Source organism: Camelus bactrianus, chromosome 2, assembly GCF_048773025.1.
Source record: "Camelus bactrianus isolate YW-2024 breed Bactrian camel chromosome 2, ASM4877302v1, whole genome shotgun sequence".
Taxonomy (NCBI): Eukaryota; Metazoa; Chordata; class Mammalia; order Artiodactyla; family Camelidae; genus Camelus; species Camelus bactrianus.
The window spans coordinates 85,840,096-85,864,269 of record NC_133540.1 but is presented as its reverse complement, the minus strand read 5'-3'; the positions used below and the strand labels follow the sequence as shown (position 1 = coordinate 85,864,269).

The 24,174-nt window shown below is 37.5% G+C and overlaps 1 protein-coding gene across 2 annotated transcripts; it reads right to left on the bottom strand.

The window, feature by feature from the left end:
• Positions 1-3,922: 3,922 nt before the first annotated feature.
• Positions 3,923-23,952, bottom strand: EREG (epiregulin). 2 transcript variants are annotated; one of them, XM_010969407.3, is made up of 5 exons: positions 23,774-23,949; positions 11,855-11,941; positions 9,864-9,987; positions 9,085-9,234; positions 3,923-7,204 (listed from the first exon to the last, which is right to left on the bottom strand). In XM_010969407.3, exons 1-5 carry the CDS (start codon positions 23,823-23,825, stop codon positions 7,123-7,125), a joined length of 495 nt encoding a protein of 164 aa, XP_010967709.2. In that variant the 5' UTR covers positions 23,826-23,949; the 3' UTR covers positions 3,923-7,122. The 2 variants fall into 2 exon arrangements, with proteins under 2 accessions (XP_010967709.2, XP_074201238.1); XM_074345137.1 differs by lacking the exon at positions 3,923-7,204 and adding an exon at positions 7,211-7,641 and having other exon boundaries at positions 23,774-23,952.
• Positions 23,953-24,174: the final 222 nt, after the last annotated feature.

The window sequence follows — 24,174 nt, the reverse complement described above, 5'->3', positions numbered from 1 at the left end:
TTGAACACTTGAGAGCTTGTCATTTCCATTCTCTTTCACAGTCAAGATCCTAGATAAGGATTCTCTCCCAGCAGCCACCACCAACTCCTTTCATCTAGAGCAATCTAACTTCCACCTTCATCATCCACTAAAAATACTCTTTCAAATTTCATGACATTCAGAAGTCCAAACCAGTGGCATTTTCCCTCTTCTTCAGTTTTTTTTTTTTCCCCTGTTTCTTGTATACTAGACAGTGTTGACTACTGCTTCAAATCTTCAATTTTTTTCATCTTGACTTTCATACCACTATATTCTCCCAGTTACTCTCCTGGTTATAACCATGAGCAAGTCCTGTTGCTATAAGGTACATTCTAAGTACAGCCCAAGTTCAACCATTCCACTACTATCATCTTTGTCCTAGCCATGTTACAATTTAAGTGCATAATTAAAATAACCCCCTACCTTGTCTTCTAGGCTTGCCTTGCCCCTCTTTTAGTCTGTTTTCCCCAGAGCAAATAGACTGGCCTTTTGGAAATACAAATTTTATCATCACCCTATACCCAACCCTCTGATTACTTGTTACATTTGTAACAGAAAGTTAACACCTTACCAAAGCCTATACCTCCTCAATTTTCTACCCTCTCTGGCTTCTCTGACTTCTCTTGCCACTGTTCACTGAGCATGCTCCAGCCATGCTGATCTTTCTGTCTTTTGAACATTAGAGTCCTTGTATTTCCTGCTCCAGGTCAAAAAGACTTTGGCTCCACAAGTTCATGTAGTAGAGTTTGCCCCATCTCTCTACATCTCTTCTCATATATTACCTCCACAGAGATGCCTCCCTGGCCTCCCCGGCTAAAGCAGCCCTGAAACTGGAGTATATCATGCCTTACTTATTACTTAGTTTATCAATTCCCATGAGAACTTGGGCAAGTTACTCTCTGCTTCTGTTTCCTCACCTGAGAAATGAGTCTTATAAAAGTATCTATATAGCTCATAGGGCTGTTACAAGGATTTAACAAGTTATTGCATTTTAAAAGTTTCACAGTAAATAGCCCTGGATAAGTGTTTGATATTGTTATTATTAGTAGTATATATTTACTTCCTTTCTTTTCCCACTAGAAATACAAATTCCAGGCATTATCTGTCTCAACAATCACTTGTTATCGGCATGTAGAACAGTGAGACACATACTAAGACTTCAGTGAGTAATTGTTGAATGAATGAGTGAAATAGTGAAGTGTCTCTTTTGCCTTCATAGGCTCCTTTTCTTTTTGCCAATTCCTTAAGTGAAGACACTTCCTTGGAGTCAATCATTGGCTTTCTTGGCATTGTTCCTCTACCCTCACTCCTTTGAAGTGTTTAACCTGAAACGTTTCTCTGGTATCAGGTGTAGTCCCTGTGATGGGAGTTCCCACCATTAAATTTTTAGCTCATACCACACCCTCAAGTTCCACACCAAGGAGGCAGCTCTAAGTAGATGGAAATTTGGGGCTTGTGAGACCTGAAATAATATATGAGTTCTGTGACTTTACTTGCTTTGTGACTCAGAGCAAACCACAACCTTTTAGGAACTATATTCTCTTGTAGGTAATATAATTCTTCATCTCAACCTTCCATCTCTGAGAATGCATTTAAACAAAGAATTAATAGATGTAAAAGTGTTTTGTAAACTGTAAAATAGTACATATAATTTTGAGGTATTGTCAAATACCTTGAACATGCTATTTCTACAAATACACTGCTCTTATATTCAACATATTTAAACTAAATTAATTTCCTTTTTCCCCAAACGGAATTCTTTCTCACTTCACTTTCTCTTATTTCTCATATCCAGTCACTAAACACTTGGGTTCTCCCATTGTGATGTGTCTAAAATTTTCCTCCTGCTCGCTGTTCTCCCAGACATAACCTTAGTCAAAGCTTTCTTCAGTTTACATCTAGGTCATTACAACACTCCACCAGCTGCTCTCTCTGACTCTAGTCTTTTTCTCTCAATCAGTCTTCTCAAATAATCTCATTTCAATTTTCCTCAAACACCAGTTATATTCAATTTACATTACTGCTGTAACAAATTACCACAAACCTAGTGGCCTAACCAATAGAATGCATTACCTTACAGTCCTGTAGATCGGAAGTTTGACAGAGGCTTCCCTGGGCTAAAATCAAGGTGTTGGCACTGGGTAACATTAAGGTGTTGGCATGTGATGGGTCGATTAACAAAACCTGCATTAAACTAGCCCAGCCCATGCTTATTTTCTTGTTAGGTGCATGGCACTGGAGGCTTATGGGGAATTTTTGGGTGACTTTCTCCAAATATTTCTTTGAATTCAGATAAAATGAATGTAGTACCTGTGTTTGGTTTTATATGATGGCAGTTACCATTAGCTGGTTACCAGAGAGGATTTTTTTTTTAAGATTCATGTTTTATGTCTCCCTCTTTATGAATCCATGGTGGAGGCTATTAAACAGCACTTATGTTTTATAATATCTTGTGACCATTTAGGGAGAGAGATGTTCTAGAATTGACCAAAGTGAAATTCAGTGCCTACAATATCCTCTTCTTTAAAAATTGCAATATCCTATCTAACTCTGGTTTTCTGGATTTTTTTTTTCTTTCTGCATAATGTATTCAAAATGACTGATTCCATTGTTGTTGTAAAAAGTTTAAGGTAAATCCTCTCTGAAATCTCTTGAAAGTGAGCCATTTCAGCACCTTCCAGAAGACCAGGTTTTTGGCCTTGAGATACAAGAAGGATGAAGTTGAATTTAACTGAGTGGGAACGTTGTAGAAGGAACACATTTTGAGGGGAATAAAAGTTTTTGAACATGTTACCTTTTAATGTCCAGTGGCTATCCAAGTGGAGATATTAGATGGGTAGATGGATAATGAATTTGGGACTCAGGAAAAACATTAAGGCTAGGACTGATCAGTATACTGATGACAATTAAAGGCATAAGACTGTGTGGAATAGACAGTGGCTGTAGAGCACAAAATTTCCAAGACTGAGATCTGGGGGCCCTCTAGCATTTACAAATCAGGGGTGGGAATGGAAGATATTAAGGAAGATCCAGCATGCAACTGAAAACAGGTGAAAAACCAGATGAGTGTGGCATCCTGGAAGCCAAGAGGCTAAAGTGTTTTAAGACGTTTTTTTCTTAATTAACCCTTTGGGTTCTCAGACATGGAACAGAGTCAATCTGATGGTTCTGTGAGATCCCAAGAATTTCATTTTACAAGAATTTCTGTTTCTTCCCCACAAAATTCTAAACTAAATCTCAGACTAATTCCTCATGATGGTTTGTTCTGCTGCCTCTGACATGGCCAGAGCTGTGGTAGAACTGGGGATGGGAAGACCTTGTTTCTCATGCCAGGTTCATCTCTTACTACCACTGTGACCCTGGACAAATTAGTTTACCTCCACAGAAAATGGTCATGGCTCTGCCTCCCTGCGCTACCCACAGGCTAATGAAGTGGACCAGGGAACTAATAAACGGGCATAGCACCCTACAGATTGTTGAAGCACGAACCTCGGAAGCCATTGCTCTGACAGAGGTTCAGAGGACCGTTTCCTGTTCTGAAGGCTTGGGAAAGCCAAGCCTCTTGGTTGGCAGATGCTGAGGGAATCACAGGACATTCTTCTGGCTGATGCGTCCTTTCAAAAGTTATTTCTCTGTGGGACAGCTATTCATTTTAGAAATACTTTTAAAAAATACCCTTTAAAATATTCTTCTAAAAAATACTAACCCCTACATGATTAATGTAGTTCCTTATATTTCAAAGAAATTCATCACTATGGTAGGCTACAAAATATGATAAATTTATATAATGCTTTCTGAAACTAAAGCCATATGTCTTTATATTTAAACATATTGTAGACCTGTCACTGCTTTGAAATCCTTTAATGTAATATGGAAAAAAGAAAAAAAAAAAAAAGAGACCATATTTATCAGTGACATTTTTAATGCAAGGTGTTTAATGCATTTTTATTTTTCAATTGTGTTTTTTTTCCAGTTTCCAACAAAAATAAATAAAAATTAATAATATATTATAAGTATCTATATTCTCCTTCAATATCTTAAGGTACACAATTATCAAAGCTGATATCGAACACAAACAAATTGATACAATTCAGTACTCTCATAAAATTCACTGTCAAATAAGTTACTTTAAACTGTATGCAATACAACTTTATGTTCCATAGCATCTTTAATATAAGCTGTATACCAAAATGGCTCTTCAGACTTGAAAAGTGCAATTACAGAGTGCAAAGAAAGCAGTGAGAAATTCACTGTCTTACATTTAATATCATCCAATTTGAATAACATATATTTTGGATAAATTTATTCTTCAGTTAAAAGATTAAACTGTATTCCAGCAACACTGCTCATACAAATTGTTACTCCCCCTTTGCCCAGATGAATAAGAGTAGAAAAAAATTAGAAAATATCGAAATATTGGGCAGCCAATTAAACACATTTTCCCCTAAATGTCTACAGAATGAATATTGCAGCAAAAATGGCAAGGTGGGTCAGACAAGAGTTTTTAAAAACTATGCTATTAAATTCAACAGAAATTAGAAACTAGTATGTATTTGCTACATAAAAATTGATTAATTTGTTATCTCATGGCAGTTGAATTTAGTTAACTCTCTTCTCAGACTCAAAAATAAAAATCTGTCATACTAGTGCACTATTTCTCCACTTGCTTTGACTTTGGCAAATATAAGAGTAAAAGAATGTCCAAAAGAACAGTAGCATTTGATTGTATTTTTAATATTTAATATATTACACAAATTTTAACTGTGAGGTTGAATCTTGTACCAATCATAGAACTTTATGTCTCTGGTTATAGAGTACGTCAGCTGGGTTACTGTGTGGCCTCGGTGGAAAGCCACAAATTATGCATTTATGCATTGGATTTGCATTTGTTCTCATGGCGCCTTCTGCAAATACATATAGTGAGAAATATGTAGAATAAGGAAGAGAGACTAAATGTAAGCCAAAATTTTTCCACTGTTTGTAGGAAACATGAGCTGATAGCAATCATTTTTCAAGTTTGCTCAACATTGTCCTCATTAACACAATGATTTTTTTTTCATCCATTAAAGAGATCTGTGTCAAACCTTTTTATCATTTAATATGCGTTTATAAGAAAAAATTTAACTTTTGCAGGGGTTAGTTTTTTAAGCATTCTTAAAGAAGGGTTAAAAAACACCCCAAAATACTACTTAAAATTAATTACGTAGTATGAACTGAGATGCTTAAGATAAACCAGTATGACTCTCTTTTTGTAATAAAATAAATAGATTGTAGTTAAATTCTTGGTTCGTCAAGAAATTTTCTTTGACGCAATCAAAATTACTCAAAATAAGCAAACCTCCTTTACATGCAGTAGACGTCAATAAGTGTGTGCAGGATTTAAGCTGTATTAGTGAGAAACAGAAAAATCCTTTTAGATCTTACTGAATTTTATTTAATTTCTCTTTATCTTGTTTTTAAGTTTTATATATTGTTGATAGAGCAACAAATGATGGTTTTATCTGTTTGTTCTCCTCACAGTGAGGGCCAGACCCAGGACTTTGGATGACAGTCACATGAATGCACCAGGGTATATAAGGCAGGAATACGTATGGAGGCAAATCCTGGCACCTGGCACTTCAGAAGTCAGCCATCACTTATTTCCTCTTTGTTGCCCTAGCATATTCCAAGGAAAAAGGTGAAAGAAGAGATCCTCCCTGACCAGGTATGGGATCCTGAAACATTGTCCCCAAAGGTCCAGCATTCAATAACACAGTCTCCCAGGAGACTGCAGGTGGTGACAGCTGTGCCTCCTTATGTGGTTGTGCCAAGTACCCTTATGAACTCACTGAGACCATGGGCTCAAAGCATAGGAGAAATCTTAGTCTCTTTCAAAAAAATAAAAGACAAACAACAGGACCCTGGTTTCATCTCAGCCTCCATAGGAAGGTGTGGTTAAGTCTCCACATTTTAAAAGTTTTCAAATGAATGTATTCATTTGGAAAAATACACTAGGATATTTTTCGTATTTTCCCCACTTCTTTGATCAGGATGTAATTTTAAATATATCATTTTACTTACTGCATTGTTTTAAGTTTAAACTCTCTTGAATAGAAAATGAAATAACTGTATTTCCAACTTTAGACAATATATAGTACTACTGTCTTACAGTGCTTAAAATAATAATTAAAATAATATCAGTCCATCAGATCTTGGACTATGATTTAATCTTAGAATTCTTCAGCAAAGTCCCTGTAGAAATAGTCTTAAACAGAAGCATGGATTTTGGCTTCATGTGTGAATTATTTTTTTGTCTCATGAGCAACAGTTACCTCACATAAATGCTGTACTAAAAAAAAAAAAACAAACTGTGAAGCTATAAAATACTATTTACATAAAAGATGGTATAAAATAATGTTCCCAGTCCATTTTCTTATGGAGAATCTGCTACATGGTTGACGAGCATCTTAGGAGTTGTGGGTTAGAATAGAGAACTGTCCACTTTCCCTCCAGGTGAATAAAGAGCGAGTTACAGCTAAAGATACAGGTGGAGGGGGGATAGCCTCCTGGGTTTAGTTTGTTTCCAGTGTGTAGCATGTAGCACACGATCTATATTTGCTTCTCCCCAGTTCCCACAGCATTACCGTTTTAATACATGCCCCAGTGGTGCCAACTTTTACATCAAACTATGATATAGTCAAAACAATTATCATTGATTTGAGGAGCAGAAAAATATACTTATTAAATTGATTTGACCGTATATCTAGGCTTACAGAAATCTGTCATTTGCTGATACTTCTTAACAATGAACGGGGCATCACCTTCTCCTGAGTTTTACGCAGCCAGTAAATATGCTTTGAAGCTTTCAGTAAAGCATTTAGCCCAGGAAATAACTTTTTTTTACAAAAATAACCATTTTCTTTCTACATTAAATATTGTGTATACATTATACATTAGCAAATAGTCTGTCAAAAATAAAACAAAAATAAAAACTTTTCTTAGTATATTAAAAATACATCATTGTTGACTTAACACATGACCCCACATAAATATTATTAATAAAATAGGAATATTAACATAATTAGCCATGCAGTGCATCCCTGCTCAGAAGCTTAATGGCACCATTCAGACTTGTGGCAACGTCGGGTCCCCTGAGGTCACTCTTTCATATTCCTTCTTTGGTTCTTTGCCTTTTCGATTTCTATAACTAGAAATATTCAGAAATGAAGCTGTTAGCACTGTAGTTCACCGTAATAAGAACAAAGTATGTTAACGAAACAAATATATGCACTCGAAAGGTACATTAGCATAGCGTTTCCAAAATGACAGAGGTGAATAGGTTTAGGCTGGACACGAGAGAAAAAGAGGGGAGGAGGGGTTAGTATTTATGGACAAACAATTTTGGGAGGAAATGGTGAAATGCAGTTAAAGGACTTCTCAGAGGCTTTCACATTAGATGATGAAATTGTAAAATTTCAGGAAAGCGTGTGACCACATTAAATCCTCGGCTGTTTTAGCTTTTTTTCTTTTTCTGTCTTCCCTTCTCTTTCTTTCTTTCTTTCATTCTTTCTTCCTTCCTTCATTTCTTTTCTTCCTTCCTTCCTTCTTTCCTTCCTTCCTTTCCTTTCCTTCCTTCCTTCTTTCCTATATTATTAAAGTACACATATTCTGAATATCACACTACATTATTACATTCTACCCATCACAATGATGTCACTCATTAGGTGACTGACAATGTTCCAAGTGCTTTATGGTCATTATTTATTTTATCCTCACATTTATCATTATCATCTTCATTTTACAGACAAAGAAAGTGAAGTAAAAATGGGTTACATAACCTAGCCAAGTTCTTCCATCTAGGATTCATATATTTATCATGATTCAGAATCTTCATTTACTCAATCATTAAAGCTATCTTCCTAATATTCTGAGTTCATTTTCTACCCATTTTGGAGATAAAGCTTGTAGCCCTGAGGAAACTGCATAATGTTTTTGCTTCATAGAAGAATAAGATTAGAAAGTTTTTATTTAGGCTCAGTTCTGCCACTTATCAGCTAAATGAGCTGGACCATACAAATTGACCTCTCTGGGTCTTATTTTCCCCCCTTTATAAAGAAAAGGATTGTAATCAAAGACCTTTCAAGTGTATTTCAGTTTTGATAATATGCAGTTCTGTGACTATAACTAATTTAAAAAGGCATTATCATTTGATGAATACTTAGAATCAAACATGGGCAAAATAAATTTAATCTTGTAGTAACAGCACACTTTCAGGCTTTCAAAGTAAAGGTGCATTACTTTCAGCAAAAAATAAAATAAAATTCACTCAAACCTACCCTAAAACATTTGTGTCAGTTCCAAAATAAGAAGGATTTCATGGAGACATTTTACAGGCAGTTATTATTAATTAAGTCACACTGTTCCCAAATCCTGGTCCTAATCCTAAAAAACTGACAATCCGATGGACTGTCGGTATTTCAGTGCCCACTCTATATTCTATCAGTTATCAGCATATGTCAGTACAATATTGTACCTGAAGATGGAGTGATGAAGATGGAGGTTCTGGGGACTGACACAAACCAGTTTTTAAAATTAAACTTTTATAATTACCTGGAAACTCATTTCTACTAGTCTGCCTTAAATTTCAAAATCTTAAGCCTCGGGGTTATTGATTTATAAAACGTGTTTTATGAAATACAAAATTTGACCTACTAAATTAAATACAAGTGACTAAGTTTAACATTGGCATGGTGCCTTACAGTTTACTTTCACATGTGTTATATTCAATACTGAAAGCAGTTCTGTCATTAAGGATAAGGATTTCCATCTGTATTTTGTAGAGAAAGGAATTGATTCTCCCAGTTTGACTTGCATAAAGTCACAGAGATAATAAATAACAGAGCCAATAATATAGTCAAATCCAGACATTCGGCTGCTAAAACTTCTTTACAAATATCATCAGTGCAGAGTCTGTCTTACCCCACTAAATAATGCTTTGCCATATTTTTATCAAATTTGTAATGTATTGTATAAGTGTAATTTACAAAAGTAGAACGTTAAAAAAAAAAAAAGAAAATGCTGGCTTACCATCTGCAGAAATAATATATGGAACCAGCGACTAAGACGAGGAACAAGATAACAAGAATCACACTCAAAGCCACATATTCTTTGCTCAGAGGTTGTTGGACGGTTAAAAAGAAGTGTTCGCATCGGACACCGGTGTAACCCACTTCACACCTAAAGGAAAATGCACAGAAAGATCAGTTATTTAAAAAAGAAATCAAGGTTCTGAATTAGTTTGGTAAGAGCTAAGAGCTAATCTCACACTATCATGCAAGGTTTGCCAAAAGTTGTAAAGATGAATTCAAAGGCTGACCTTAAACCTGGGCCAGCTTTGATAAAAGAGCCCCACATAGCCCTCAAGCTCAGTTGTGGTATTAAAACGATAGTCTGATTCAGCTGCTGAGGTGGCTGAAAACGGTGCCTTTTAAGTTTTGTAGGTTTGAGGTGCTTTTCGTATAAATCAGTGGAATCAATTCTTATAACAGTGGCTGGCACATAAGTCCAGAGAAAAGATTAAAAGCTGAGCTGCTACTGTGGCAAGTGTGAGAGGAAGGCACCGGAAGCCCTCCCCATTCTGCACCCCCAAAGAATCTGTACAATTTGATAATTACTGTTGGTTCTACTATTTGTTCCCTAGTTTAAAAAAAAAATCACTTAATAAAGTTTTTAATAGTACATATAAACGGCATGCCAATAGTACATATAAGTTGCAGCCCATGAAAATAATAGAGTAACTTAAAAAAAAATAGAGAAATATAGGTTTTTTAAAAATTGCTTCTGTTTGTTTGTATTTGGCATATTACCTGCAGTAATTTTCACTCATGTCTACCAGGTAGATGCACTGTCCATGCAAACAGTAGCCATTCATATCAGAGCTACATTTTGTGATTGACACCTGAGCCACACGTGGATTGTCCTCTGTCTGAACTGTAAAAGAAATGGAAAGTTAAGTAAGTTCTGTTGCTTTCTTTTTTTTTATATGAATATATATAAATTTATTTAATGTGAAGAAAAAAATTACAGTAATAGTAATAGTTTCATTATATGTTTTTACTATTCTGATTATGAATTTCATTAACAAATGTTCTTGAAACATATCCTGATGCACTTACCAGCTCTTTTGATAGGTCATTTTTTATTTTTATTTTTATTTTTTTTAATTTAGTTATAGTCATTTTACAATGTTGTGTCAAATTCCAGTGTAGAGCACAATTTTTCAGTTATACATGAACATACATATATTCATTGTCACATTTTTTTTCGCTGTGAGCTACCACAGATCTTGTATATATTTCCCTGTGCTATGCAGTATAATCTTGTTTATCTATTCTACATTTTGAAATCCTAGTCTGTCCCTTCCCACCCTCCACCCCCTTGGCAACCACAAGTTTGTATTCTATGTCTATGAGTCTATTTCTGTTTTGCATTTATGTTTTGGTTTTTTTTTAGATTCCACATATGAGCGATCTCATATAGTATTTTTCTTTCTCTTTCTGGCTTACTTCACTTAGAATGACATTCTCCAGGGACATCCATGTTGCTGCAAATGGTGTTGTGTTGTTGGTTTTTATGGCTAAATAGTATTCCATTGTATAAATACATCACATCTTCTTTATCCAGTCATCTGTTGATGGACATTTAGGCTGTTTCCATGTCTTGGCTATTGTAAATAGTGCTGCTATGAACATTGGGGTGCAGGTGTCATTTTGAAGTAGGGTTCCTTCTGGATATATGCCCAGGAGTGGGATTCCTGGGTCATACGGTAAGTCTATTCCTAGTCTTTTGAGGAATCTCCATACTGTTTTCCACAATGGCTGCACCAAAGTGCATTCCCACCAGCAGTGTTGCTTTCTTTAAAGTAGTAATAACCCTTTCATAATAGTAACCACTGAGCTGCTATAACAAAGCCAGTCAGGTATTTTCAGGACTAGGAAGTCACTGTGATTACCAATAAACACACATCTGACCCCCTAAAAACTGTCCAACAGACTAAACAAAACAATATAAAACCTGGGGATATAATTCCCAAAAGACAACCTTTAAGGATCGAAAAGGTAAGTTTAAGACATATACACAAAAATCACAGTTATTCACTTATCCAGACAAAGTCAGGGTGATTTTTTCAAATCTCAAAATAATCCTGACATTACTCCAAAAGCAATGGCAGGCTGAATCCATTAATTAATTTAAGAAAGCTTAATTCTATAGTGGGTTTTAAGCCAGCAAAGCTTATCTCTGTGTGCATTCCCAATCTTTTGAGGTTTGGGAAATCAATCAAAGTCTCTCAACATCTCTAAAGATGAGACCTGACGTGAGTTACAAACGCCTTGGCTACATAAATACAGCAATAAAAGCAGGAGCCTCTTTAGAATAATGTTGCAAACTACACATAAAATTCAATTTAGAATGTTTTAGATATTAAAATGTGAAATATGCTTGTGAAACAGTCACACAAAGCATCTTGAACAAAGCATCTTGAATGTAATACTCTTGTTTAAACAACCAAAAAAAGGAAGGGAGGAAGACCAAACCTCTAGAGAGTGCTGATTTTCTTTGTTCCTTACCTCTTTAAAATCAAATCTTTATATATAACTAGAAGTTCAGTCCTTCTGCCTCTGGTTATTCCTTTATATAATTTTTTCAGATCACTAGTTCGTTGGAGGGGGGACGTTTTAACAATTCTTCTGTTATCCCCTCCTTTTTTCCCCGCTATCATGTATTTATAGTCTTTGAGTTTACATTTCTGCTAAGAACGTGTAATTCTTTGATGCAACACCGACAAATCTGGGCTTACCTAAAGCTGTGCAGTTATCTTTGGACTCTCCTGGGATACATGAAGGAATCACTGTTGTACTGAGCACTGCTTGTAGAAGGTGGAAACCTATTTATGGAGGAAAATCAAATATATAAATAATGCTTCAAAGAAAGAAATCCTGATCAGATTTCTACATAATTACAGTATTTATAAAGTTCTTTTAATTAAATCATAAATTTGGCCCATCAAAACCGTAAAAGAAAATAATTCATGGAAATAGGCATATAATTGAAAATAAATGAATCCCTCGCTCCTCTGTCTGTGGGTAAAAGCCCTGGCATTGTATTCAGAGTTATAGATTGGACTTGCTCTAAATATTTCACAGTAACCTTTTCAAAGACCTGATTTTGAAGTTTGATTTCTTAAGAAGCTTAGCAATTGGAAAATTGGAAAATTTCCACTGTTTGACCCATGACGTGTTCAGAGCAATGCTGCAAGCCAGAATCTATCACAAAAGAAGCCTTCAAATTAAAAAATCAGCTTCTATGTATGGTAACAACAAAACGGAACTCTCAACCTAAGATAAATTAGTTGTTCCTTTAAGCACCTAAGTTACTCTTTGCATTCCACATGAAAGTAGCTTTTAATTAATAAAATGTAATCTAAAGTCAGAACATATCTCATCTAACACGGGAATGAACACACGTGCTGGATGGACCACACTGAGCCCTAGAATCCACCCCTAGAATCCGGTCAGCCCAGGAAGAGGTTAAACAAAGCCTTGTCATCATCTGTCTCCCCTGAAAAGACAAATGTTGGAAAACAGGCACCAGAATGACTCAAGTGGTTTCTGAATTGCATAGAAAGTATAAGAAGAATCCTTTTAATTGCACGGATGTTTACTGAAGAGAGTTTGGCCTCTTCTTCTTAAAAGTCATCTATTTGCTCTTCAGTCACTCTTTCCAGGCTCTGTGAGTAACCGCTGTATAATAAACATTATCGGTGGTGGTGGTGGTGGTGGTGGTGGTAGTTGGCAGCCGTTAGCATTTCTTGAACATGCACTACATGAAGGCATGGTTCTACCCTCCTTACCAATATTGTCCCATTTAATCCACTCACTCACTCTTTGAAGAAGACACAACTGTTCTCCCCATTAGACATATGAGAAAACTGAGACATAAAGAGTTTAAGTATCTTTCCCAAGAGTACACAGCCATGTCTTTAATGGGCCACATTATAGATTTGGAAACAGGCAATAATACTAGAGTCTAATGGGCTTGGACATCACAGGGAACAAACGTGGATAAATGTAATTGAAGCAGATTATTTAACCCCATAAGGAGGCAACAAAACATGGTGGAAAGGCAATCCTGGGAGAAAACTCAGGCTATGTAACTTTGGATAAATTAATTAACTTCTCCAGATCTTAATTTTCCCTACTTTATAGAGTTTTGGGGAGAATTAAGTGAAATGATATTTTTCTGAAACGTTCAACATACCAGAGACTTGATGAATGCTCCATGACACTCAACATCCAGCAGCAGTATATGTGGGTAGTGCCCTCTGCTGGTCTATAACAAGGTTATAAATCACTCTGTAATTTGATACTTTAAAGGATAATTAAATCTAAGTAATAAAGAATTTTATTTTTTCTCAACAGAGGAGGTATGTATATGTTAAGAAAACTGCACATTCTCTGGGTAAAACAAAAATTTAAAACTAAATTACACAAGAGCATCAAAGTTTGAGATTTCTTATGTTTCAAACTTGACACTTATAACAATCCTGCGAAGCAGTTATTAGCCCCAAACAGCCTCAACCCAGATAAATTAAATGTCTTGTCCAAGATCAATTATCTAGTGACCATAGAAAGTAACTTAGGAATCTATCTTTTGACATCGTCTCATAACCTTTCAATGATTTGAAAGTATCTTTTGAAAAGTTTAGAACTATCTCCTTCCCACTCCATATTTCTCCTACAATATAAGTGACACTTCAATTGCTGTTACGGAGTGGGGGTGGGGTGGAAATCATCTTTCTTAAATGACAAAAAAATTGCTAAAGTTTGGATTTCACTGTCAGTTGAACAAAGATGGAGAAAGGTGAGTTTGTCCCCATAGTCTTCTCGAAAGAATGAGCTAGATTCTCATCCAAGCCAATTTTGTTCTACTTCTCAATGTAATTTTGACCTGCACTTTCACTTCTGAAGAGTTCTCGATCTGTGTTTTTACACCCATGATGCTCCTACTCCTCCATGCTTCTTCAGTGATGGGAGGAGATATTACCAATTCTCCCACTGCAAAAGGGCCATCCAGGTCCGTGGTGCAAATGCACATTTCTCTATCTGCAAAGAATCATTTCTTTATCCTTAGCACAAATCAGACCCTAGTCTTTCCTGCTCAGAATTGCTTACAACTGCAACTATTATAGAATTAAGCTAATTTCTTTAAGGTGTTGCTTTGTAGTCTTTTTTTTTTTTTTTTTCTCAAAGGTTTTTAGTATTGTTAGTTTTTCCACTGTTGGAAACTGTGTCCCAGCTGGCCAGGCCACAAGTGAAATATTTGCTTTTATGAATTAAAGAATGTTCAGGGCAGGGCGTGCCTCTACAAAAACTGGGCTGGCCTAACCTGTGACGCTCCCTTGGACATAGTCCATCACTCAGGATGGTTTCTGTGAGACTTGATACATTAATCCAACATCCGGGTATTTTACAGAGGAAATTATAAATAATTTTAGATGCTTCTATCAAATGAAAGTGTTTAGACTATATTTCCAACAGATGTACATAGCCAACAAACTAGCAAAATTGGTTCTAAATCATGTGTCCATCTACACAGCTCTATTGCTTTAAAAGAGTGGTTCTCAAACTTCCCTCAACTTCATCTCTGCCCCTGAGTGTTGCAAAATACAGTAAAGGAGTAAGTGGAAGTAATCAAGCGACTGAAACAGCCCAGCCATGGAGAATTTTGATATCTACCACCCTGTCACCCTTATAAATCACAACTCATTATTTTAAAGTCATACAGGGAAAGAATAGATGCTAAAGTCATATCCATATATTCCACTAATCTTTCAGCTTTTCATGACATTACTGTCATTTGACCATGATAATCTTTCTGTAATTCAACTGCAAATACTACATTTGAGTTTTTGATCTTGACCATGGGTCCTTGCTAAGAAAATAATTCACTATGATGTTAAAGATTCTGAAATACCAGAGGGTCAGTAAACAGATCTGGTGGCCAGCTCCACATTGGTAACTAAGACACAGAATTCTGTTCTAAATGATAATGGGGCAGAGGATCTGAAAACTCAAAACTGGCCGTTAGAACGTCTATTTCAATAATGTTATGAAAATAAAAGTCCCTTTGGAGGCCACTATTTCTGTTAAATTTCCAAATGGGCTTCAGGTGTCTAAAGCTCCTGTCCATCTGTCTACCTTCACCTTTCAGGGATTTGTTTCAGTGAAATGGCCAACTGTGCCAGCAGGAAGTGATGCCGATGACTCACAGGATACAAATCACCTCTACTCTGTGAGTCAGGGCCGAGCCCACACCTTACACAACACCGGGGACAACGTGTGGGAGAGGCTGAGTACCACCACCCCAGTGGGGGATACTAAATGTCGTGGGCCCCGAGCACTAAGTAAGTGCTTGCCTGAAATTCAGGAGGAGTGACAGATGTAGAAAACGTCCTTTTCATTGCATATGGTTTCTTTTGTCCTTGTTTCCTTATGGCCACACAGAGGGGCCATCTAGAAGGAGGCTGAGATTTGGTGACTGGCTGACCAAACCTATTCTGCAATAATCTTGACGTTCTCAGAGATAAAATGATTTTCCTGAATAACAATCAAGCAAATACAAATGATCTCAAATAAAACGAGACAGGTTGCAGAATGAAAGGAATGCACTTTATTTTCCCAATTCAACCTTTTAGGATATTTAGACCAGAACAGCAAATTCATAATGAATCATAGTATTTGTCCAGCCCGAACAGGCAGCAGAATCTGCTCTGTTCACACTTCTGCTGTGGTCACCTGCCTGTGTGCTCACGGACTGTTAGTTCTCTACCTTCTTCCACGGCAGTCTGTGATTTTAGGATTTGTCTGTAACGTAGCAGGCTTGTTAGGTCTTGTGTACTTTCAAGGAGTGAATATGCTGTCACCATTTCCAGATGTCTTTTTGTTTTAAATTAAATTCCACTATTAGATAAAGTCATGCCCCACTTGGTTAAAATAATTGCAAATTCTTTATCGCATCAGACACTGAAAAGAACTAATGTCAGTTCTTTCTAGTAACAGTCTATTTTTCAGAGACTAGTGGACAAATATATATATATATATATATATATATATATCATTTTATATATATATATATGTATCTGTATATTGTAAACCTTGCCTTCTACCATCAATCATTTTCTTCCTACAGTTTTTCAATGTTACCCTTATAACTAAGCTTCATTAAAAGAGATTAAAAACAGGATAACGAGATGAAACCAGAGGTTGACATAATAATGGGTTACAAATAAATCTTTTAATTTTGAGTTTCAAATATAGTCATAAGATCTCCCTTGTCAAGTGTCAAGAAAAGATTTAATAGGCCGCATTTTTCAATTCATAGGCATTAAATCAAACCCTTCAATTTCAGTAGTAATTTCTAAATCATACTTCAACGCGCTCATACAGTTTAGTGATCGTACAATACTGTAGCTAAAGGTACTCAAATCAAGAATCAGTGAGTCAAAATATGAGAGTATAGTTTACTTTGCCCTAAACATGGATTTAAAGGTGTATGTCTTATTCATAATGGAAATGTCCTCCTAAGGCAGGAGAAAGCACATCAGCTACTGTATAAAACTACTGTACACTTAATTTATATTAATCTGGGTGCTTTGGAACTTTGTGACTAAGAGCTCTAAATATGGGAATTGCAGCCCCTAAAACCAAAGATTCATGTCTAGAGTATTACTTCAAACTGTCTATTGAAAATATATATTTTTTTCTTCAAGATAATGTTACATGGTAGGATCTTTTTATAACCTTTTCTATCTTTATTCCCTTCCATGTTGTTTCTCACACTTACCCCTATTGATCCAATTCAGAAATTTAAATTTCTATTACTTTACTGTTTTGACATAAAAATCTCCTAAAGGAGCAGCAGTTTGGATTATAAATGTTTGCCATTTAACTTTTTTCCCATTATGGTCGTATTGCATCCTAAGGGTTTGAAGACTTAATGACATTTTTTAAACCATATTTACTATCTTATCATTCATTCTTTTATATAGAAGCCTATTGCCAAAAAATGAATTTGCATAAGGATACAGTTTTAATCAGTGATCATCAAAACACAAAAAGAGAAAATGAGTACATAAAAGATGATTTTAAAAGCCTCAAAGTGAATCGCTTTTCATCCAAAGAATCGATGTAATGCTCCTAGCACAACGGAAGCTGCTGAGAAATTTTACTTTGTGAAAATACACTTTTTGGTTAACACTGGAGACTTCAGCTTCCATGAGAAGCATGTATGCACCTGTAGTATGACAGGAGGGTGGGAAGGGCTTAGTCATACTCAATAAATGGGGAAGAAGGAGGGCGCAGCTTAGCCTTTGCTTACTTTTAGTAACTACATGTCTCAGTAATATCTGTTCAATAAATATCTGATATTTTTCTAGATGCAAGATACTGAACAAGATGCTGAAAGGAAAACTGATGCAAAGGAGAGAGTTCTTGTTCTAAATAGAGTTAGTGGGGCCAGATACCAGGGAGAGGGAAGGAGAGAATTCACAGATGATGCCAAGTTTCTGGCCAGAAAATCTCCAGGGAGGTGGAGCCATTAGAAGAGTAGATAACACAGCCAGGATGGAAGGTTCGTGGTGTCATTCGCAGCTAGTCCACAGGATGGGAGGACTTAATGAGTGAAGGGATTTGAGTTTGTAGCTCATATGTCCTCTATGTATATTTATGAGGCCCTTGGGAAGACAGATCTTGAGTAAAAGAATAAGAATGGAGTCGATGGAGTCTATTTGAAAGTCATATGACGAAATACCACCTTTAAAGGCCTAGGAGTCATTTAAATGTTCCAAGGGAAATAGTATGGAATGGCAAATAATAAAAGTTTGGGAAGTATGTGATAAGGAGTGGATAGAAATGGCCAAGGAAACTGGAGAAAAAAGGAAGTTCAGTCTCGTGGGAGACAAGAGAACAGAGTTATCAAAGGAGGCACAGAGTGGTCAGCAATGCGATGACTGAAGAAAGGAGGAGTGACTGGATCGTGAATAATATTCATCATCGTTCAGGACCAATGGTGCTGAAGTCAGCAATAAAAATTGCTAACTTGTTTTTTTAACACTAGAATTGGTTTTATATTTGCATCCAGCTTATCGTTAATACGATTTTTTTCTGCCTTGGTAAATCACTGATTACTGATTACTAAAACTGTGAATCATGAGTGGCAATGTGTTATAGCAATGGAAAACACATTAGCTAGTGCTTCCCACCCTAGTGTAATTTTGTCAGCCAGGGACATTTAGCAATGTCTGGAGACATTTTTGATCGTCATAACTGGCCTGGGAGGCGGGGGTGGGGGTGCTCCTGACATCTAGTGGGTAGCGGCCAGGGTCTCTGCTAAACACCCTGCAGTGTATCAGACAGTCCACAACAAAGAATTATCCAGTCCACAATGTAAATAGACCCGAGGCTGAAAAACCTTGCATTAGATCCGTAAGATACGGAATCTAGTTCTAGCTCAGATACTAAGTTTATCCCTCTGCAGCTGGGTTTCCTTATCTCTAAAAACAGCACCCATGAGTAGGGTGGAGTAGAGCGGGAGATGGAATTTAGATCAGGTTACTCTAAGTTTCCTTTCATTTCTAAAACGATACTTTTTTTTTTCTTACTGACTATCCATCACTCAGTCATTTCACTGCCCCAGCCTCTCCCTCTCTCTCTCTCATACACAGACACATAGACACACACACACACACACACACACCCACCCACCCACACACACACACACACACACAGAGTGCTGATATACTTAAATTTTCTTGGCATACCATCAGTGAATACAGACTCCATTAAGAGAAATGGGAAAAATAAGGGAGAAAAATTATTCAACTTTATTATTAGATAGAATTGAATTTTCAAAAACTATTGCTTAATCAAAATATTTTGCCTCTCCAGCACATTTTCAAAGAACAGCTGGTTAAGTCAAAATATAGTGCTGAGAACTCGGAATAAGTAACTTTCTAATCATCCACCCCACAACATTTATTGGGTGATTAATATAAGTCAGTCACAATGTGAATGATAAAAGATAAGTATAGTACTTAGAGAGACCCGCCAGATACACACTTACAGTGCGACGTAAGAAGAGTAGGACCGAAGGACTCAGAGAGGTGCAAAGGGCTGGAGGCAGACTGCCCATTTATTTTCCAGTGGTGACAGAAAGATGGAGGAGAGTATTAGAGAAAGCTTAATAGTTTTCTTCAGTCTTAAAGGATGAGTTGAACTCTCACCAAAAGTGAAGTGTGAGTTGGGAGTATCCACAGTAGAGGATACAGCCTATTCAAAAATCAGCCCTTACATGCTGGGTAATTCACTTCTTTTGAATTCTGTTTTCTCATTTGTAAAATGGAAATGATAACAAAACCCTACCCGGCAAAAGGAAGTTATTATAAGGATCAAACGAGGCCTTTTTCTTAAAAAAAAAAAAAAAAAAAAAAAAAGCACTTGCTGTTGCTGCTAACAGCTCTAATTTTAAAAGTGTCTTTTTAAAAAAAAATTAATATTATCATATTTATAATATCCATATACAATAACCTGACAACATAGTTATTACGATCTCCTCTCTACAGATGAGAAAACTGAAGCTCAAAGAGGAATAAACCTTTGTGAAAGTATGAAATAAAAGAACTGGGGTATGAAACTTGTGTTCTATATACTATGTCCCTTGACTCAAAACTATAAAGTTTGCCATACCTGAATGTGTGTGTGTGTGTGTGTGTACACGATAATCGAGAAAGAAAGGCTCTTCTTATCGTAAGGATTTTCGTAAGGATTTTCAAAAAGATTTGTATTTAACTCACTTTCATGCCTCAAATTTAAAATTCAGGATTTTTTGTCTAAGTGATTAAGGGTTAACACTTTTTTTTCCTGGAGAATTATCAAGTTGTCTTGTGTATTATAAATAGTAACCTAGTTAATTAAATCATTACTTTAACCTAGAATGTCACTGCACCTTTTTTTGCCCTGTAACTAGACATCCAGTCTTACATAAACTGCATCGCCAGAGGACACTGAGTCTGTCTCATTACTTCATTTTTTCAAAGGTTCCAGGACGGTCATACCAAGGTGATGGGTGTCACGGTGCTCCTCCCTAAGGAGCTCTCCTATTACAGCTTTGAGGAGTCTTCCTATTGTCTTCTGAAGGAATGCTCCTAACAGCAGTTACAGCCAGATGAATTAGACAATTTGCATAAGCCTGTATTCAGAGTGAGGACTGACAGATGAGAAAACCACACCTTAATTTACAGTCTCTTTAAAGAGGATTTCTTACATGACATTTATATCTCCTGGGTGATCATTAACCAGAAAATGCAAGCTTCTTGGGCAAAAATGGACAGAAGACATTCAAATTCATTTTTTCCAAAGTGACTGTGTGACTATTGTTCTTTTTTTTTTAACCAAGGAAGTATGTTTATTTTCTCACTGGTAATAGAAATGTACTGTAGATTCCAACTCGGTCCTTCATATACAGTATGTTCAATTCACAGTAACACTGTAAATTGATACAGGAAATCAGTCAATCAAAAAGGACATGGGTGTCCTTCTCTTTGATTGTTTTACTTAATTTACATCTTGGAAAACACAGAAATAAAGGCCTTGATCAACTGATGTCAATGGTTATTTCATAATAAAAGTCAATTTCCAGGGTACTATGTTGATTAAAAATGCTGAATACAGGTTAAGTAAAAAATTCAACATCTCTTAGCAGAGTTTGAGGAAACAGTCACAACTTCTCTGTGCCTGATTTTGAGTGATACCATAAAGATACCATTTTTGCACATATACTGGTCCCCATAACAGGTTCTAAGCCCTGGGGCAGACGCCAGACTACTCTGGAACTTCTCTATTAGAATCAGTTATTTTTACTACATTCCTGGTAACTCTGAGACCCTCCGGCTCCTTCCACATTGCTCCAGAATGACCTTGACATTTGCTATCTCTAAGTCCTTGCAGGTATCTCACTTCACTGAGCCTTCGGTTCTTCATTTGTCAAACTGGGCCAATCATAGCTACCTCGTAGAGTTATTCTAAGAAGTAACTGAGATGATATTGTAAAACACCTAACACACGACATGGCTGGCACACAGGAAGCATTTGGTAACTGTTAGTTCTGTTCCCAACTCCTGTATTTGGGCCTCAGTGCTGAGCCACACACCCCAATTACCTAAGTTGCTCTTGCTCGTATGGCAAGATGATGTGGAAGGCAGCTAGGGAACCTGGGTCAAAAATCCAGCCTGGAGAGGCCTGTCATCAAGTTTTCAGCCTATGATGTGTCACCTCTGGTTGTGACAACATGGGCAGCTTATAAACTCTCGGGGTCAACAGAAAAGATCTGAGGCCAGCCAGTGTCTCACTGTCATCCATACTCCTCAGTTTTCAAGAAAGAATGTTTACTCTGCTCACTTCTCTGTCATTGGGCAATGAAGTAGGGATGAATTGTCATTGAGATGTCATTCAGGAGCGTGTTCAAAAGTCCATTCAGATATCAGTGGACATGTTTGATTTATAGATCAAAAGCCCCTAAACATTCATTGCAGAACTTGAGATAATAATTTCTCATCTTCATTTTGGAACAATCATAAGATGAAAAATGATAATTTAACTCCAAAATTGTGTGTTATTTAGAAATGTGTTATCTAGTTTGAGGTATCTCAACCTTTTTACTTAATGTTGAGTAAGCTAAAAGTGCCAGCTAAAAGTGAACTTTTTCATTGTAGTGCTGCTTTTCTATGAGACTCTGGGCCAGAGTTTCCCAATACATAAAGTGAGAACATTGATATCAAATATTTATAAAATATAAAAGTAACTAAATGATTGTGGGAGTGTGTAGCAATTTAAATCTGCATGTGTTTGAGGCAAAATAGGAAAGTGAAGGTGTTTGTATTTTGTTTTTCCAGCCATAAATCAAGGTAAGTCCACAAAAAATAATAAAAAAATGTTTGCCAAAATCTAAAATAAATGCCTCCTTCTTTTGAAGGATAGACATTTGGGAAAAGCATTTCTAGTTAATTTTTTGTTTGGGGGGCGGGAAATGGCAATTTCAGAAATAACAGATGTTTTTGCCTTTTTCCCATGTGCCTTAGAATAAGACTGTTGGACTTGCATACCTCAGTAGAGTATAGAGATGTGATACGGAAATTCAAACAGGAACTTTCCTAGTGGCAGAGAAATATCCAAACAAACTGGGAAAACAGAAACTGACCTCGCTCATTTGGAAATGGGCTTGGTGGCTGATGAAATAGGTGAACTATAATTAAGTAATGCAATAAAGGACTTAAGCACTTTTATGACAACAAAAACACACACAACACATACACTAGAGGGGTAGTAACCAGGTTATTCATAGGCTCTTGCTGTCTCAAATTAGAATATTCAATGAGTGGCCCAGAACAGATACCTGCATTGTTCAGAGCAACCTTACAGGTGGAAAAAAAAAAGTGCTAAGCCATTCTGACCTCTAGGTTGATTTCTAACTCCAGGAAGTCTGTCACCTTTGTAATTTCATTCTTTTCACAGGGACTTCAAAACAAAGATAGCAAAGCCACACTGAGATTCTAGCAAGTCATTCTTACCAAAGTTTGGTAGAAACCACAGATCCAGTTTCCACCTATGTTCTTGAACTTGGATGAGTAAGTTACAACTATGCATAGTATGCATTTCATAAAGTCTCCCAACTCTTGAGATAAGGCATGTCGAAATAATAATTTAACTGTCACATCCTGCACAGATAGTTAGGGGAATTCGCCTCATCGCAATTCCAGAAAGAATTTGAGATTGGCAACTTTTATTTCCTTATTACAACTTTCATATACAAACCCCAAATTCCGCTTGAAGTTTAGGAACTAGCAATATTTTTTTTTCAAACCAGGTAAGTTACATGAAGATTTTTTTCTTCTTCTTTTTTTTTTTTTTTCCCGTATGCACAAGAACTAAATGATCTCAAATAAGAAGACGGGCATTAAAGTACACTCAGCCATTACAAGCTCTAGGGTGTAATTAGCAGCAAGTGAAGAGCGCCTGACCGGCCTCCCGGGGCGGGGGCTGCGGGGGAAACCGGAAGCGGCAGGCCTTGGGGTCCCGGGCGGCGAGGAGCGCCGGGACCTGCCCGCGTCCCTCCCGCTCCCGGCACGCAAACACGCAAACACAGCCTTTTCATTCCGTCTTGTCCGGAGCTTCAGCACCGCCGACACCGGCGCACACCTGACACAGGCGCACACCAGCGCCCCCAGAAGCTTAACCAGGCCTGAGTTAGAAAACTGAGCGCAAGACGGAAAAGCATTTCTCTCCAAAAGGTCTTTAACTGGCGCGGGTCTTGTCGGTTCCCGCCCCCACCGCGTCTTCTCGGTCTTTGGATTTCTAGAACTGGCAAATTTTCAAAAGGAAAAGCCCAAACCTTTTCAACTTTTTATTTCGCTAAATACAGAGCTCTATGAATTCATTCATCACATATATAGCACGTTGATTTATCAATGAAAAGCATTTTGAACACAGACACCCCCCCCAGCCCTCTTCCATCCCCTGCTGGAGGGAAAGACTGATTTGCCTAACAAGAGACACCGCGTGAAGTGGAGCACGCCTGAGCCTGGTGGGAAGCTCCGCATTGAGATGACAGCTGCCTCCAGGCCGCCTGTCCCCACTTGAGCGGCGGGCAAGGGCGGGGGACTCACCCAGGCAGAGCAGCAGCGCGGGGACCTGGCAGGCGCGGACCGGCTCCATCATCGTCTCCTGAGGTGAGCGTCTGCGGGACGCGGGCTGGGCGCGGGCTTGGGGGCGCGTTGAGCAGAGCCGGAGGGGCCACTCGACTGCCACGTCCGTCCGACAACCCGCCTGCCAGGCAAGTGAGGTCGACAGCCCCGCGCCGCGACCTTTATAAGTCTGGGGAGGGGCCTCGGGCCCGAGGACTAACTAGCGGGGTGAGGTACAAAGTGCCCAGAGTTTCATAATCGGCCCTGAGGGAGGAGTGGCCGGAGGACTGTCCGGATGTCATCCTCCCTCTCTGAACACCTGAGAGTGGCTGAGGAATGAAAAATTGCCCTTCTGGTGAGCCGGGGACTACTCCCCAAACTTT

What these genes read in the sequence shown, in the direction of transcription:
- EREG (XM_074345137.1), bottom strand. Translation starts at nt 23,825, where the DNA reads ATGATGGAGCCGGTCCGCGCCTGCCAGGTCCCCGCGCTGCTGCTCTGC. An exon ending in CGCGCTGCTGCTCTGCCTGG is followed by an intron (nt 11,942 to 23,773) that starts GTGAGTCCCCCG and finishes CTCCATAAATAG; the next exon opens with GTTTCCACCTTCTACAAGCA. An exon ending in AGATAACTGCACAGCTTTAG is followed by an intron (nt 9,988 to 11,854) that starts GTAAGCCCAGAT and finishes TTTCTTTTACAG; the next exon opens with TTCAGACAGAGGACAATCCA.